At 48.3% G+C, this 16,622-nt stretch overlaps 1 protein-coding gene across 6 annotated transcripts in view; it reads left to right on the top strand.

The window, feature by feature from the left end:
* ARHGAP27 (Rho GTPase activating protein 27) overlaps positions 1–14,600 on the top strand; it is a 66,017-nt gene extending 51,417 nt beyond the window's left edge. For all 6 annotated transcript variants that reach the window (XM_083407606.1, XM_083407603.1, XM_083407605.1 and 3 more), the window contains 7 exons: positions 1,451–1,556; positions 3,001–3,126; positions 3,573–3,671; positions 4,883–4,960; positions 6,331–6,465; positions 9,369–9,474; positions 10,895–14,600. In XM_083407606.1, the coding sequence (XP_083263732.1) occupies positions 1,451–1,556; positions 3,001–3,126; positions 3,573–3,671; positions 4,883–4,960; positions 6,331–6,465; positions 9,369–9,474; positions 10,895–11,072 (828 nt within the window). In that variant the 3' untranslated portion in view covers positions 11,073–14,600. The remainder of the gene's footprint in view (positions 1–1,450; positions 1,557–3,000; positions 3,127–3,572; positions 3,672–4,882; positions 4,961–6,330; positions 6,466–9,368; positions 9,475–10,894) is intronic.
* The last annotated feature ends 2,022 nt before the right edge of the window (positions 14,601–16,622 follow it).

A 16,622-nucleotide genomic window follows, 5' to 3' on the forward strand; every position in this document is an offset into this window, starting at 1 on the left:
CTGCTAGTCAGAGGAATGGGAGGAAAATGGCATCCTTCAGAATACCCGGTTACACTTAGGAGTTGTCCACATCTGAGCATTGTCAAGCTGTTTGTCCACCTTCCACCCCCATTTGAATTAGACCAGACTGGTCCACACTTGCACCTATTTGAATTTGTATATGAAGAGCAACTTGGGTCTTTTCCATTCATGCCAGTAGGTGTTTTGTTATACTGCTTAAGTACCAGCAGAGGCTGTGCACAGATAGCTGTGCAATATCAGGTCCATCTCCCTCATTTTGTTCCCTCAGATTTGCACAAAATGAGAAAACTGCATAAGCAAACCACATGGATTGCAGTGGTACCTCTGGAGAAGCACACTCTGGTTGCATATCTTTCAGGATGCGAACGCAGCAAACCCAGAAATATATTTCCGGTTTTTGCTGCATGCGCAAAAGTGCTAAATTGCACCACGTGTAGAAGCACTAAATCATGCCGCATACATGCACAGAAACAATACCACTGGTTGCGAATTCCTTGAGATCCGACCGAAGCTCTGGAATGGATCCCATTCGCAACCAGAGGTACCACTGTATTTAACGTGGTTTGCTTGCATAGACTCTATAGGGCGGCAGTGTCTTTAGTCCACCCCCCCGCAAAAAAAAGTCTGTTTGGACAAGACTGAGCCTCCCCCCCCCAAAAAAAAAATATTGAGGGGCCAGATCTTGTGGTGACAGGCCTTGTCGGGCCTTGCAGTGGCGGTGGGCCTCACAGCAGTGGTGGGCCTTGCAACACGTGTTGAATGGGGCCCCCCAATGTTGGGTGGAACTGGCTGCCTCTTCAGTTTTCTGGTTTTGTGCAAATGTGAGGGGTCAAAGGAGGAACTGTATAGTTTAGGGATGTGCAGGAAATAGTCAGGAGCATTGCTGGAGAAGAAATGAAGGCATTCAGGAAGTACAGTGGTACCTCGGGTCACATACGCTTCAGGTTACATACGACTCCGCTAACCCAGAAATAGAGCTTCAGGTTAAGAACTTTGCTTCAGGATAAGAACAGAAATCTTGCTCCGGCGGCGCGGCAGCAGCAGGAGCCCCATTAGCTAAAGTGGTGCTTCAGGTTAAGAACAGTTTCAGGTTAAGAACAGACCTCCGGAACGAATTAAGTTCTTAACCTGAGGTACCACTCTAGTAGCTATGGAAGGGAGAGTTGCAGAAAGTGGCGATGAATCTACGTACCCCAAAACACTGAAACAAATGTCTGTGCCCCTATTGGAGTGCTTTGGAGCCCAATTTCCCCCCGGCTTTCTGGATGATCCCCATATCGGGCAACTCCCATATTTTGCAGGGGACAAGCGTTGAGAGCGGTGTGGACAATGCAAATGAAATGGGGAATTAAAGCAGCTGCAAACACACTGTAAAATGTCTTGTTCTCTTCAGAGGTACCGACCAAGGTGACCCTTGTATTTCTTTCAGCCTACAGATTTCCCTCCGGAAGACAACGAGGAGAATTCATCGGATTTGAGATCGAAGGATCAGCTAGGAAGCAACAGAGAGAAAGAGGGCGAGAAGAAAAGCCCAGGTCAGTGTTAATACTCAGTGCAAATTTTTGGTTTCAAACACAGAAATGCATTTTTGGAACGAAATTTTCCTTGACAAATAGTTCAAACAGTTTGTATTTGTCTATTGCAGTATTATTATTATTATTATTAATTTACATTGATAGCACATTCCCCCCCCCAAAAAAACAGCAGCTCAAGGCATTATACATTATTCTCCCCTCCCCTCCTTTTTATCCTTCCGACAAGTAAAAATCCATCCATATACACCCCCAGTGGTGCAGGAGTTTGTTTTTGCACATCTGTTACAGTGGTACCTCGGGTTACAGATGCTTCAGGTTACAGACTCCACTAACCCAGAAATAGTACCTCGGGTTAAGAACTTTGCTTCAGGATGAGAACAGAAATCATGCGGCGGCAGCGCGCTGGCAGCAGGAGGCCCCATTAGCTAAAGTGGTACCTCAGGTTAAGAACAGTTTCAGGTTAAGAATGGACTTCCAGAACAAATTATGTTCTTAACCCGAGGTACCACTGTACTTGGAAGTTTGTCTTGTGCCTGTTAGGATTGACCTTTCAGCCTGGGGTCCCTGTCTCCACCCTTTCCCTTTGCTTGCTCCTCACCTGAGCACAGTCTGGATATTCATTCTAGCTAACAGAGATCACACACCTGCCTCAAAGATTCTGGACAAGGCAAATAGCACTTTGAGGGGCATATGTGCAGGGCCGCTGCTAGGGGGTGGTGAGGTGGGCCCCCGCCAGGGGCACAGGCGAGGGGTGTGTGCAAAATCAGCTTTAAAATATGTCCATAAATAAAAATATTGATTATTGCCTCATAAAGGTTTTAAATAGAGGGTGAATTGAATGGGGGGGGGGGGTTGGAGGAGAGGCAAAAAGAAGACCTGATTTGTTGGTGACTAGGGATGCGGGTGGCGCTGTGGGTTAAACCACAGAGCCGATCAGAAGGTCAGCGGTTCGAATCCCCGTGACGGGGTGAGCTCCCGTCGCTCGGTCCCTGCTCCTGCCAACCTAGCAGTTCGAAAGCACGTCAAAGTGCAAGTAGATAAATAGGTACCGCTCCAGCGGGAAGGTAAACGGCGTTTCCGTGCGCTGCTCTGGTTCGCCAGAAGCAGCTTAGTCATGCTGGCCACATGACTGTCTGCGGACAAATGCCAGCTCCCTCGGCCAATAAAGTGAGATGAGCGCCGCAACCCCAGAGTCGGCCACGACTGGACCTAATGGTCAGGGGTCCCTTTACCTTTAGGGGGGCGCAATCTGGATGGTTCTGCCAGGGGCGCAAGATCCACCTAGCTACGGCTCTGCATGTGTGAACAGGCCCTTGAAACTGTCTTGGAAGAGAAGCTTGCATTTCCTCTTGTTCCTCTTCTCTGAAGCATGTGGGCAGGCTCAGCCTTCAACAGAAAATAAATCTCCTCCTGTACTAAAATGCCAAATTCTCCCCCCTGGCAGCCTCCTGGCATTCATCCACCTCTCTCAACTCGGACAGCGATTCCAGCAAAGTTCGCAACAAACTCCTGAGGTTTCTGCAGAGGCGGCCAACCCTTCAGTCTCTGCGGGAACGAGGCTACATCAAAGGTATATTCCTGGAAGATCTAAGAGTCCATTAAAAAAAATTTGGCTTTGCGACTACGCTGATCAGCCAAGGCCAATTTACAGACGTTTCAGCCTTTGTATTGCAGCTGTTCAGTTGAGGTAGTGTACACGCCATACATTTAGAACACATTTGAAACACATTGCTTCCCTCAGAGAGTCCTGAGAACCGTAGTTTGCCCTTCACAGAGCTACAGTTCCCAGCAGCCTTAAGAAACTACACTTTCTAGCATTCTTTGGGGGAAACCATGTGCCATTAATGTATAGTGCGTCCCCAGCCTGCGTGTAAGTTAAGAAGGCTTTGATTTGTTTATAGCTGTCTTACTTTTGCCACAAGTTTCAAGGATGGCAATGAGATATAAATAGAAAGGATATTTTGGATCATGTTTCTAACCCGATTTCTCGCGGGGTTGTTTGCTTCTTTAATCCAGATCAGGTGTTTGGATGCCCTCTGCAAGTTTTGTGCGACCGTGAGAAGAGTACTGTGCCTCAGTTTGTGAGGCAGTGCATCTGTACTGTGGAGAAGAGAGGTACACAGTTCTATTCCCCCAAATAAATTGAAATTATGCACCCACTACCCCCAGTTTTGTGGCTTGCACACATTGTACAACTTCAGCAAAACTTGCAAAACTTCTTCTGTTTTGTGCCATTCATATTATCTGGTTTTGCTGAGTCGTAGGAAGTCTTGAGAGTTTCTTCTTCTTCTTCTTCTTCTTCTTCTTCTTCTTCTTCTTCTTCTTCTTCTTCTTCTTCTTCTTCTCCTCTTCCTCTTCTTCCTCTTCCTCTTCCTCTTCCTATTAATCCAGTGAAGGCTGCTCTGTTGAGGCCCATGGGGCACAGCGCCACCAATCTCAGTCTGCCCTCGGCCACCCCCCACCTGCCTGCCCTTCTTGCTTACCCCTCTGGACTGATGGTAACATTACTTATTGGCTTCCTCCACCTTAATCTCGGTGTTGCCCTTGAGCAGTGGTCAGCAAACTTACCGTGTCTCCAGTGTCGATTGCGCAGCAGGCTGGAGGGTGGGGGAGCGCGTGCCCATATGTGTGCACACACACTATTTCTGGCGCACTTCTGGGTCAAATGAACACCAGGAACAGCTTGTGCGCATGTGCACAGGCCTCCTCCGCCCTGGATGTGCACCGGAAATAACTCTTGCACATGTGCAAAAACGCTTGCACATGCGCAAAAGCTGTTTCCGGTGCTCCTCCGACCCGGAAGCCGCACAGCGCAGGTAAGAGTGGGTAGCGGTAGCAGGCGGTGGGAGTTGCCGCGGGCTGGATAAATGAGTCCCTCGGGCCTTATCCAGCCCACAGGCCTTAGTTTGGGGACCCCTGCCCTTGAGGAACTCAGCAGAGATTTAGATGACCGACAGGACTTGAACAGAGTTCACTGCATATCATTGCCTGCAGCTCCACCTACTGTTTGTGCTCCCTTCCATTCGCCCCACCAGTCCAAAAAGGGCACAAGCCCTCACTAACCTAATCCTTGTGGCAGTCAAGATAAGTGTCGAAACATGTGGGCCTGGTGACATCTCGGAAAGGAGCTGAGCAGCAGGACTTCCAGAGGTGCTTAACTCCTTGACGCTTCCCACTGAAGCAAAATATATTGTGCAAAGGAAGAGAGATGCATGCAAATACCCGTAATTTGCAAGATACCTTCTCAGGCTCAGACTTATTGTTTGTGGCAGTTCTTTTGCTCTCGTGGGCCTTTAGTATAAGAGCCGTAATTTCTCCTCCCGCAGGTTTGGATATCGATGGGCTCTACCGGATAAGTGGGAATCTGGCGACGATACAGAAACTGCGCTACAAGGTGGATCATGGTAAGGGACTCCATAGATTCAGCTTGGCAGGAGACAAAGCTTAGCAGTACCACGTTCCCCTTGTGTGCAGAAGGTGCTAAGTTCAATCTCTAGCATTGTGTGTGTGTGTGTGTGTGTGTGTGTCTGTGTGTGTAGAGAGAGAGAGAGCGCTCTCTAGAAAGGGTATTGGTTGAATATTTATGTGGATTATTAGTATTGTTATTCTAAACCACTGAGCCTCTTGGGCTTGCCGATCAGAAGGTCGGCGGTTCGAATCCCCACGATGAGGTGAGCTCCCATTGCTCTCTTCCAGCTCCTGTCAACCTAGCAGTTCGAAAGCACACCAGTGCAAGTAGATAAGTAGGTACTGCTGTGGCAAGAAGGTAAACAGCATTTCCGTGCACTGTGGTTTCCGTCACGGTGTTCCGTTGCGCCAGAAGCGGTTTAGTCATGCTGGCCACATGACCCGGAAAGCTGTCTGCAGACAAATGCTGGCTCCCTCGGCCCAAAAGCGAGATGAGCGTCGCAACCCCATAGTTGCCTTTGATTGGACTTAACCGTCTAGGGCTCCTTTACCTTTTACCTTATTACCGTATTTTTTGCTCTATAAGACTCACTTTTCCCCTCCTAAAAAGTAAGGGGACATGTGTGTGCGTCTTATGGAGTGAATGCAGGCTGCGCTGCTATCCCAGAAGCCAGAACAGCAAGAGGGATTGCTGCTTTCACTGCGCAGTGATCCCTCTTGCTGTTCTGGCTTCTGAGATTCAGAATATTTTTTTTCTTGTTGTCCTCCTCCAAAAACTAGGTGCGTCTTGTGGTCTGGTGCGTCTTATAGAGCGAAAAATACGGTAATTACATTTGTATACTGCTCTACATGCAAAGATCTGAGGGCAGTTCACAGCATAAAAGCACAAAATTCATAATAAAAGCAAGATCATACTGTGATAGAAAAAAATTAACGAGTAACTGTTGTTGTTGTTGTTGTCGTCGTCCTTTTATCCTAAGGCCCCAGGTTTAAAACAGCTTATAACAATTTACAATACCCAAAATAAGGCGGGTCCTAAAATATATACATCTTAGTTGTCAAAAGCTCTGCAATTCTATGATTCTATGATAAAATCATAGAGTTGTTTCTAGACTTGCTGCTCTCCCGTGTTCATAGCCAATCAGAGTTGCCCAAGTGGTGGGACTGAAGTTGGACTCCTTCCACAGCCGCTCTGTGTTGTGACCGAAGGGTATCCTCATTCATCCTCGTATTTTAGATTGGTGCAGGAGTGACCATTGCTGTGCTGCGCTCAGGCCCAAACATTCTGGACAAGAGTAATATTGGCTCCTTATTCAGCAGCCCTAGGATACTTGCTTAACCTGTTTCCCTGCCGTCGCTTTTGCAGATGAGCGCTTGGATCTCGACGACGGCCGTTGGGACGATGTCCACGTCATCACGGGGGCCCTCAAACTCTTCTTCCGCGAGTTGCCGGAGCCGCTCTTCCCCTTCAGCCATTTTGACAGATTCATTGCAGCCATCAGTAAGAGACGTTGCTTAGGGGAGGGGGTAGCTGAGTTCAAGCGTCAGAGCATCTTTTGGTCCTTGCAGTATTACTCAAAGGTGCATCTGTGAGAGCGGCCTTCTGTTTAGTCAGTGCTTTCGAAAAGACAAGAGCAGGAAAAGAACTCAGATTATGCCCTGCTGCTTCTTTTTAGAGGCCTGCTTCTCTTGAGGCCTTCGAGCCGCAGGGGGAGTCTCATTCAGAGCTAAACAGGACGATACCTTGGCTAAGAATCTGTGCCTTAAGCACAGGTTTGCTTTTGCACAAATTTGTCAGTGCAGGAGGGCCAGATCCAGATCAGGACCCTAGTGTGCAGAGTAGGCACCTTAATCCTCCCCCCCCCCCGCTATGGTCCCAGTCCAGTTTGGGGAGGCTGTGACTGCAATTTGCATAAGGGAAAGAAGTTTTTATGAGAGTACGTTTTTCATTGAAATTTTTAATTGGGAGGGCTGGCCTGGATTTGGGATCACAACACGCAATAAAGGGTTAAAGCCTACCCTCCATGATAGAGTCTCAGGATGCCACACAAACACACTCCAGAAATTTGTGAATTAAAAACAACAACCCTGTATTAAAGAGCATAGTAATACATCATGTAGCTTGGACCTCAGAAAGCCCTGCTTGGGATGAGATCACTATCAGCTAGCCTTCTCTGCCTCAATTCCTGCCCACAAAACATAGCATCCTCCTGAGCCAATAATAATAATAATAATAATAATAATAATAATAATAATAATTGTATTACTTATACCCTGCCCATCTGGCCAGGCCTCCCCAGCCACTCTGAGAAGCTCCCAACAGAATATAGTGTACCTCAAGTTAAGTACTTAATTCGTTCCGGAGGTCTGTTCTTAACCTGAAACTGTTCTTAACCTGAAGCACCACTTTAGCTAATGGTGCCTCCCGCTGCTGCCGCGCCGCCGGAGCACAATTTCTGTTCTCATCCTGAAGCAAGGTTCTTAACCTGAGGCACTATTTCTGGGTTAGCGGAGTCTGTAACCTGAAGCGTATGTAACCCGAGGTACCACTGTACAGTATTAAAAATACAATAAAACATCAAACATTAAAAACTTCCCTAAATGGCTGCCTTCAGATGTCTTCTAAAAGTCAGATAGTTGTTTATTTCCTTCACATCTGATGGGAGGGCGTTCCACAGGGAGAGTGCCACCACCGAGAAGGCCCTCTGCCTGGTTCCCTGTAGCTTCATTTCTCGCAGGGAGGGAACTGCCAGAATGACCTCAGAGCTGGACCTCAGTGTCCGGGCTGAACGATGGGGGTGGAGACGCTCCTTCAGGTATACCGAGCCGAGGCCTTTAAAGGCTTTAAAGGTCAGCACCAACACTTTGAATTGTGCTCGGAAATGTACTGGGAGCCAATGTAGGTCTTTCAAGACAGGTGTTATATGGTCTTGGCGACCGCTCCCACTCACCAGTCTACCTGCCGCATTCTGGATTAGTTGTAGTTTCTGGGTCACCTTCAAAGGTAGCCCCACGTAGAGCGCATTGCAGTAATCCAAGCAGGAGATAACATGTAGAAACAGAGGAGCTGGTACGTCTGACACACAGCTAGGTGTTGTGATAAATGCCGGCTGCTGAAGAACAGCAGCCGTGTGTGCTTTGTCATCGTTCCTCACCTCTCTTCCCAACATCTAGTGAGGGAGATGTCTGACGTGGTATCGTACACACAGACTTGCCCTGCTCCGTATTTTGACTGCTGCAGCGTGGCGAAGAAATGCTTGACACGATGGTATGTTATGTCAGGCATTTCCCATACTAGACACTACAGTGAAAGGAGAGGAACTAGTAGATGCACTGCTGGTTTTTGCCCACTTCCAGCCGCAAGTTGCAATATCAAGATTGAGCCCTGAGATGCACACTTCCGATGTCGCCAAAAGGTTGCAGTTATCTTTCCAGTGCCCCTTTGCAGCGGCCCCAAGTATTGGGTGGCAGGGAAGTGCAGGCTTCTACATTTATTTGTACAGTGGTACCTCGGGTTAAGAGGGACGTGGGTGGCGCTGTGGGTAAAACCTCAATGCCTAGGACTTGCCGATCGCATGGTCGGTGGTTCGAATCCCCGTGGCGGGGTGAGCTCCCGGCGTTCAGTCCCAGCGCCTGCCCACCTAGCAGTTCGAAAGCACGTCAAAGTGCAAGTAAATAAATAGGTACCGCTTTAAAGCGGGAAGGTAAATGGCATTTCCATGTGTTGCTCTGGTGCCGGTTCGCCAGAGCAGCTTCGTCACGCTGGCCACGTGACCCGGAAGTGTCTGCGGACAGCGCTGGCTCCCGGCCTCTGGAGTGAGATGAGCACACAACCCTAGAGTCGGACACGACTGGCCTGTACGGGCAGGGGTACCTTTACCTTTACCTACCCCGGGTTAAGTACTTAATTCGTTCCGGGGGTTCGTTCTTAACCTGAAACTGTTCTTAAGCTGAAGCACCACTTTAGCTAATGGCGCCTCTTGCTGCTGCTGCGCCGCCAGAGCACAATTTCTGTTCTCATCCTGAAGCAAAGTTCTTAACCCGAGGTACTATTTCTGGATTAGTGGAGTTTGTAACCTGAAGCGTATGTAACCTGAAGCGTATGTAACCCGAGGTACCCCACTGTACAGTATTAAAAATACAATAAAACATCAAACATTAAAAATTTCCTTAAACACGGCTGCCTTCAGATGTCTTCTAAAAGTCAGATAGTTGTTTATTTCCTCGACATCTGATGGGAGGGTGTTCCACAGGGCGAGTGCCACCACTGAGAAGGCCCTCTGCCTGGTTCCCTGTAGCTTCACTTCTCTCAGGAAGTGAAGTATGTAACTAGAGGTATCACTGTATCTCTATAGGGGGCGGGAATGCACTGAGTGAAATCTCTTCCTCTGTTTGGCATTGCAGAAATTACAGAGCCCTCGAAGCGCAGCTACCGCTTACGGGAGCTGGTGAATTCTCTACCTCCTGCTAACCACAATACCATGAGGGTACTTTTCCAGCATCTCTGCAGGTGAGCAGCTGCATCTCCCGATTCTCTGGACTGGCGTAAGGGTGTTGAGTGCGAATTCTGATGCCCAGCCCTTCGAGTCCCTGTGTTGAGGTTATCCTCCCATTCCACAATCCTCCATTCAATCTTTGTCTTGCTGTCGCCCAGCCTTTTGCATCTCCTCTCCACACCTGTCGCCAGCATGCTGACTCTCCTGTCCCTAGGCTCCTGTCTGTAAACAGGACTCTAACCCTGTCCACACCCCCAGACAACCCAAACTTATTTATTATATTTTTTACTCCACCTTTCAGACGTTTTCCCTGGGTTGTTTATAGAGGAATTTTCTTTTAGCTGCACTGCTTTGAATTGATGGTCAACATTCTGTCGGTGAATCTTTCGTTTTTTTCACTGTTGGAAAGCATTAGTATTTGACGATATCGTATGGTGGGTGGAAGAGGGATTTGCACATGGTAGCAAGTGTCTTTTAACCCATGTTGGAAGACACTTGGACCACATCCGCACTAGACATTTAAAGCTCCCTTATACCACATGGGACGCGGGTGGTGCTGTGGGTTAAACCACAGAGCCTAGGACTTGCCGATCAGAAGGTTGGCGGTTTGAATCCCCACGACGGGGCGAGCTCCCATTGCTTGGTCCCTGCTCCTGCCAACCTAGCAGCTCAAAATCACGTTAAAGTACAAGTAGATAAATAGGTACCGCTCCGGCGAGAAGGTAAATGGCGTTTCTGTGCGCTGCTCTGGTTCGCCAGAAGCAGCTTGGTCATGTTGGCCACATGACCCGGAAGCTGTACGCCGGCTCCCTCGGCCAATAAAGCGAGATGAGCGCCGCAACCCCAGAGTCGGTCACGACTGGACCTAATGGTCAGAGGTCCCTTTACCTTTACTATACCACTTTAAACCCCCCAAATAATCCTGGGAACTGTTGTTTGTTCAGGGTGCTGAGAGGAGAACCTCCAATTCTCCTCATAGAGCTACAATTCCCAAAGTTCCCAAGAAAGAGGGATTATTTGCTAAATCACCCCTGGAGGAACCAGGGGTCTCCTAGTGACTCTCAGAACCAGTAACAAAATACAGTTCCCAGGATTCTTTGGGTGAATCCATGACTTTTTAAAGCGCTGTGATACTGCTTTATGTGTGCAGCACAGATGAAGGTGAACTACACTAAGATGCCACCACATAGCGAGGATGCCCAGATGAGATACATCTCTAGCTGCTGCCAGTGGCGTAGCGTGGGGGGTGCAGGGGGGGCCGGCCGCACCGGACGCAACATCTGGGGGTTAGGGTTAGGGGGCGCAAATCCACGGGTTAGGGGGCGCAAATTACTTGCCTTGCCCCGGGTGCTGACAACCCACGCTACGCCACTGGCTGCTGCATCTCAGTGTCTCTCTTCCCCCTTCATGGAATCCTTCCTCTCTTCCCCGCAGGGTTATAGAGTTCCGGGAGGAGAACCGCATGTCCATGCAGAGCGTCGCGATTGTCTTTGGGCCAACGTTGCTGAAGCCAGAGGCCGAAGAAGGGAACATGACTATGTACATGGTTTTCCAGAACCAGATTGTGGAGCAAATCCTTAGCCAATACAGCTACATCTTCCCCGAGAGCTAGACCTTCCCCAGCGGAGCAAGGAGCCTGGTTGAATGAAGGAGCAGCTGCGATGCAAAGGGGCAGGTCCCATCGCTGTGGGGACGACGGTGTTGCTGGGCAGTGCCAAGACTAGAGACAGTGAAGATATGGGAGGGAGGGAGAGAAACGACTAGCAATAAAATGGTCAATGTAGGATTCAGAATGTCCATGGTTGCCTCTCTTGAACGTTGCGGGTCAGGGATGTGAAACCCTGCTGGACGCGAAAGGGGCTCATTGTTTGGGTTCTTCAACTCACACCCGGAATATCTTTCGCTGAAGGATGTAGTGTGGACAAAATTTGGGGGGGAATGGGAGGGAGGCTTCTGTGGCCAAGTGCACACCATAATGTTTTCAAGCATCCTGGCTTCTTGTTAAGGAATTACAGGGATTGTCTTGCTACAATTGTCCTGTGAATCTTCAGCTCTTTTGAGCAAACTTTTGTTTAAAAAAGCACGTCCGGATAGTGGGTTTGAATAGAGCCAGAAATCCATTCCAAGGGCATCAATCACCCATACGCTAGACCATGTGGCACACACCACCTGTCTCTGCCCATGCGCAACACAGAAAATTGCAAGATGCCATCTTGTGATGCAGGTCACAAGCGTTTATGGGAATAATGGCGGGTTCAGCATTGTAGGGTTAACAGCAGTGCATCTTCTGCTCATTCCGGTGCATGTGTGTGATTTTAGCCAAGCGTGAGGGTAACGCTCCTCCTGAGATTTGCAAGTTTGTGTTCAGTTTTCCTCCCCAAGATGGAAGAGTTGATTGCACTTGACAGCCAAGACCAGTTTATTGAGATTGCCCTGTTTGTGGTATGCAACTTTGTCCACCTGCAGTGTGCTTCCTATACATGTTCTACCTCTGCAAAAAAATTGATCTCTGGGAGCATCTACCACTGATTGAAGCTTATTTCCATATGTCCACATGATTGCAGGTGTGTGTGCTTGTGTTTCTTTGTGTCATAGAACAAGGCACATGCAGGGCACACACAACTTCCGAGGTTGCACGAGAAGCGATATCTGTATGAGAGTTTTCATTGGCAAACTTTCTGGTTCGGTCAAGAGGATTCAGTTTGCATGTCTAGTGCCAATATTGACAGTGAAGAGCTTGTGCTTTTAGCACCAACGGTGATTGAGAAGGCTAGTTTCTGCCATTTGGCAAAAGTTCCGTGGCTTAGATTTGTGAACTTCCTGCTCCAGTGTTGTGCCACTCATCTGTCACACTGCTCAACAGCACAAATAAGTGGCCGAATCTCTGACTGTTAACAATGAGGTCTAATTCTCCCCCATTTCCAGGGAAAAGCACCATGTGCTGGAAGCTGTGCACATAGGCTTGCTGCCTCTTCCATCCTGCCCTCCTGGTTTGGCCACTGCTGCTGGTACATGAATAACTCAAACGTCTGAGTGCAGATAGAAGCCCCACCAAGGGCCCAGGTTCTCTGAGCCATGAGGGTTTAAGGTTGCCTTGTCATGGGAAAATACTGGATTCCATGGCCTGCCATTCTACCAGGCTGTACTTCCCACGGGAAGAAGAGATGCTGTTATAACTGTGCTACATCAGTGGCTGGCACAGCCAGGACCAGTCTACAATCTACTGAAGAATTGGGAGTGGTTGGGGAGCGGGGAGTATCTTTTTTTTTTTTTTTTTTTTTGCTAAATCCAGCATTTGGGAATTCATAGGGAGCAGGGGATGGAGAATCTGTGGCCCTCCAGTTGCTGCTTGTATTGCATTCAACAAAAGACAGAGCACACTCATTGAAAGCAATGAAAGCTCATGTCCATTAACTTAAGGGGGTCTACTTTGAGTAGGGCTAGTAGGACCGCCCTACAGCTGCCATCTTCCTCAACCATTTGCCTGGGGCTGATGGGAGTGGCCACAGGTTGTCTGGCTTAGAGGAACACTGTTCCAAAATGACACCTAACCATGACTTTGGTTACACCGGATTTTGCCAATTTGGTGCCCTTCAGATGTTTTAATAATAATAATATTTTTTTATTTATACCCTGTCCTCCCCAGCCAAGACCAGGCTCAGGGCAGCTAACAACCAATAGTAAAAACAAGTTGATTAAAATACAATTTAAAAAACATGAAAATACAACATTAAAACATTCGGATGCAGCCTCTTCACAGGAGGAGAAAGGAAAAAGAAAGAGGGGGAGGGAATCAAACTGATTCTAAGCCAAAGGCCAGGTGGAACAACTCTGTCTTACAGGCCCTGCGGAAAGAAATCAGATCCTGCAGGGCCCTGGTCTCATGAGACAGAGCGTTCCACCAGGCCGGAGCCAGTGTTGACAAGGCCCTGGCTCTGGTTGGGGCTAATCTAACTTCCTTAGGGCCTGGGACCTCTAGGGTGTTGCTATATATGAACCTTAAGGTCCTCCGTGGGGCATACCGGGAGAGGTTTTGAACTGAAACTCCCATCAGCAGCTGGGATTGGAGGGAATTATAGTCCAAAACACCTGGAGGGCACCAGCTTGGGGAAGGCTGGTATACAGGAATTTACCATGTGGTCTCTCCAGCATAGGCTAGATCTCCGCCTGCGTAGGTTCCAGGACAATGTGGCTTTGGCTGGAGGCATTGAATGTGCAATGGGCACATCTAAGTCCCTCGCACAAAGCCATAAGCGGATGTAGAAAAGTGACTTACCAACCTACCTCGAGGGGATGGGGGGGAATTGTATTTATGATTTTAATGAACAATGAAGGAGGAATATCCATCCTGCTTTTTCCCCTGGCCACGGACAGCATCTTCTCTGTGTCTTCCCTCCCAATCTCACATGGTGTAAGCTTGTCAACTTTTCCTGCACTGTCTGCTTGGTGTCTGACCTTCAAGACACAAAACCTGCAGCCCAGCAACCTTTTACAGTCCACCGTAAGTGATAAATGAGTGTTGCTATTAAGAAAGTGCCCTTTCCCTATGCACCTCCCATGCAGAAGCAGCTATGTATTTCCAATAATAATAATAATTTATCATTGGAGGGGAGGGGAGGGATGAATTCCTCTCCTCCTTTTTTTAGCCATGTCATGTTATTTACTGTTTTGTGTCCACAGAGCTCTGGGCTACCAGAGGAGTTGTGTGGTTATAAAACCTTGGGAGAGGGAATAATCACAAATTAGAATGTAACATGCCTCTGATAAACGTTGGCCAAACAAGTTAAATATACTTCTTTATCCCAAAGCATTTCCTGTTCCTGAAAAAGATTTGACAGGAGAGTCAAAGCATTGTTTGCAGGCACAACAAAAATGAGATACTCGAATCTTTTTGTTCAGGAATTGGACAGTTAGGACATCTCCGTTGTGGCATGGGTTTTGAGGAAGCACAAAATGATTCAATCCCTACCACTTGCCTTCTACATTAAACAGGTTTTGATTTTTAAATTGCTGGTCATTTTAGGAACCATCTTAGACAACGGTGGTTGGACCTGAAGGATTTTTTTGTTGTTGTTTTTTTGCTGGAAGACAATTTGTGACAATTGATTTTAAAATAAACAATAACCTTTCAATGAACAAATTGTATGTGTTTATTTGGGATTGTGTGATGTAGTGTCTCCCCCCCACCCCCAAGTACCGGCACCTTTTTTTCTAGAGGAAAAGCACAGGTGTTATGTTGAGTGTTTAGGGTGGAAGTTACGACGTCATTTTGAGAAATGAAGCATTCTGTGTAGACGCATTTGCCTTTGGATTTGCTTTTTTGCATTATAGGATTGTTATGTACTGAGTTGAATAGGATCCAAAAGGCAGCAGTCTGATTGGTCCTAGAACAATAGGATTCAGAATGCAGCAGTCTGATTGGTCCTAGAACAATAGGATTCAGAATGCAGCAGTCTGATTGGTCCTAGAACAATAGGATTCAGAATGCAGCAGTCTGATTGGTCCTAGAACAATAGGATTCAGAATGCAGCAGTCTGATTGGTCCTAGAACAATAGGATCCAGAATGCAGCAGTCTGATTGGTCCACAGGAGCCACCCAATCCAACTCCAGGTGGAAGCGAATCCGCAACCTGATTGGCCTTCAGGAGAATCCCAGAATTAGCCAATCACGTGGGGCCCATTGTGTAAATAACGTCTATAAAGCAGACATTTCGGGGGAACTTCCATTCTCACTAATATGAGCTGAGGAAAGAGCATGAAATCCACACTCGACTCTGAGTATATTTCAAGGATCTTCCTTGTGGCTGAGGCTACAGTCCAGTTAGGGATTCAGTTCTCTTCACTCATTTCCTAATGTGGAATTTGCCTTTCCCACTTGCTACACATAGAGTCCACCCCAACGTGCATCGCTTCATGCAGACCTTGAGCTGCATTTTGCCATTTAAATGCCCCATTTCTCATTCTGCGTGCATCCTGTTAGTTGCAACTGTTCCCGCTGGGATGAGCGTCTCCTCCAGCTGTTAGCTGGCTAGCAGACAGGGCCGTCTTTAGCAGATGCGGCACTGGGGTGCAAATATCCGTCCAGCGCCCCCAAATTACCATGCATAGTTGGGGGGCGGTGAAGCTGCGCACTGCCTGACATGGGGGGGGGGCAATTCTCCCCCATGCCGATGCAGGAGAGCAATCCCCACAGAGACTTGGGAGGGAAGCTGTGCCCTGGCAGCCATATGGTTGGCGGGGCACAGCTGGCGTGCGTGCAGGGAAAGGGGAGGCCACCAGCAAAGCCGCGCAGCTCCACCACTCGATGGGGCGCCCCTGAGAGGCCGGCGCCCAGGCGCAATGCACAACTAACCCCTATGGGAAAGATGGCTCTGCTTGCAGGCCAAAGTGACGTGAATGAATGAATGGATGAATTTATTATTTCAGTCACAGACCAGTTCCTGCTCATACAAAATCATGGAAGTCAGAAATTGGGATGTGGAACTACCGTATTTTTTGCTCTATAGGACGCACCGGACCATAGGACGCACCTTGTTTTAGAGGGGGAGAACAAGAAAAAAAAATCTCCCCCTCTCTGCTCAGCGCCCCTTCAGCGAAGCGGCAGGAGAAACGGAGCCCCTTCCATTTCTCCTCCCGCTTGGCTGAAGGGGCGCTGCGCAGCTCTCCCTCTCTGCTGAAGCCAGGGGAGTCTTGCTCTCCTGGCTTCAGCAAAAGGAACCTGAAGCCTCCGGAACGCAGCAGGAACTCACGCTGCGCTCCGAAGGCTTCAGGCGGCTATCCCTGAAGCCTGGAGAGCAAGAGGGATTGGTGCTCACCGATACCTCTCGCTCTCCAGGCTTCAGCGAAAGCAACGCGTAGCCTCCGGAGCGCGGAGGGAGCGCTCCTTCTTCGCTTTGGAGGCTTCGCATTGCTATCGCTGAAGCCAAGGAATCTGCATTCATTCCATAGGACGCACACATATTTCCCCTTAATTTTTGGAGGAGAAAAAGTGTGTCCTATAGAGCGAAAAATACGGAACATTGCCATGTGAGCAAGATGAATAAACACCCAGGAATAAAAGACAATGGGTGAGGGTTTACCCCAGCAATATATTTGTCAAAATTACAAATACCCAAATACAGATGGTCGTTCACACTCGCTAGATTCCACGTGCAGCCATCTG

This window comes from Podarcis tiliguerta (assembly GCF_965153285.1).
Source record: "Podarcis tiliguerta genome assembly, chromosome: 13".
In the NCBI taxonomy this organism is placed as follows: Eukaryota; Metazoa; Chordata; class Lepidosauria; order Squamata; family Lacertidae; genus Podarcis; species Podarcis tiliguerta.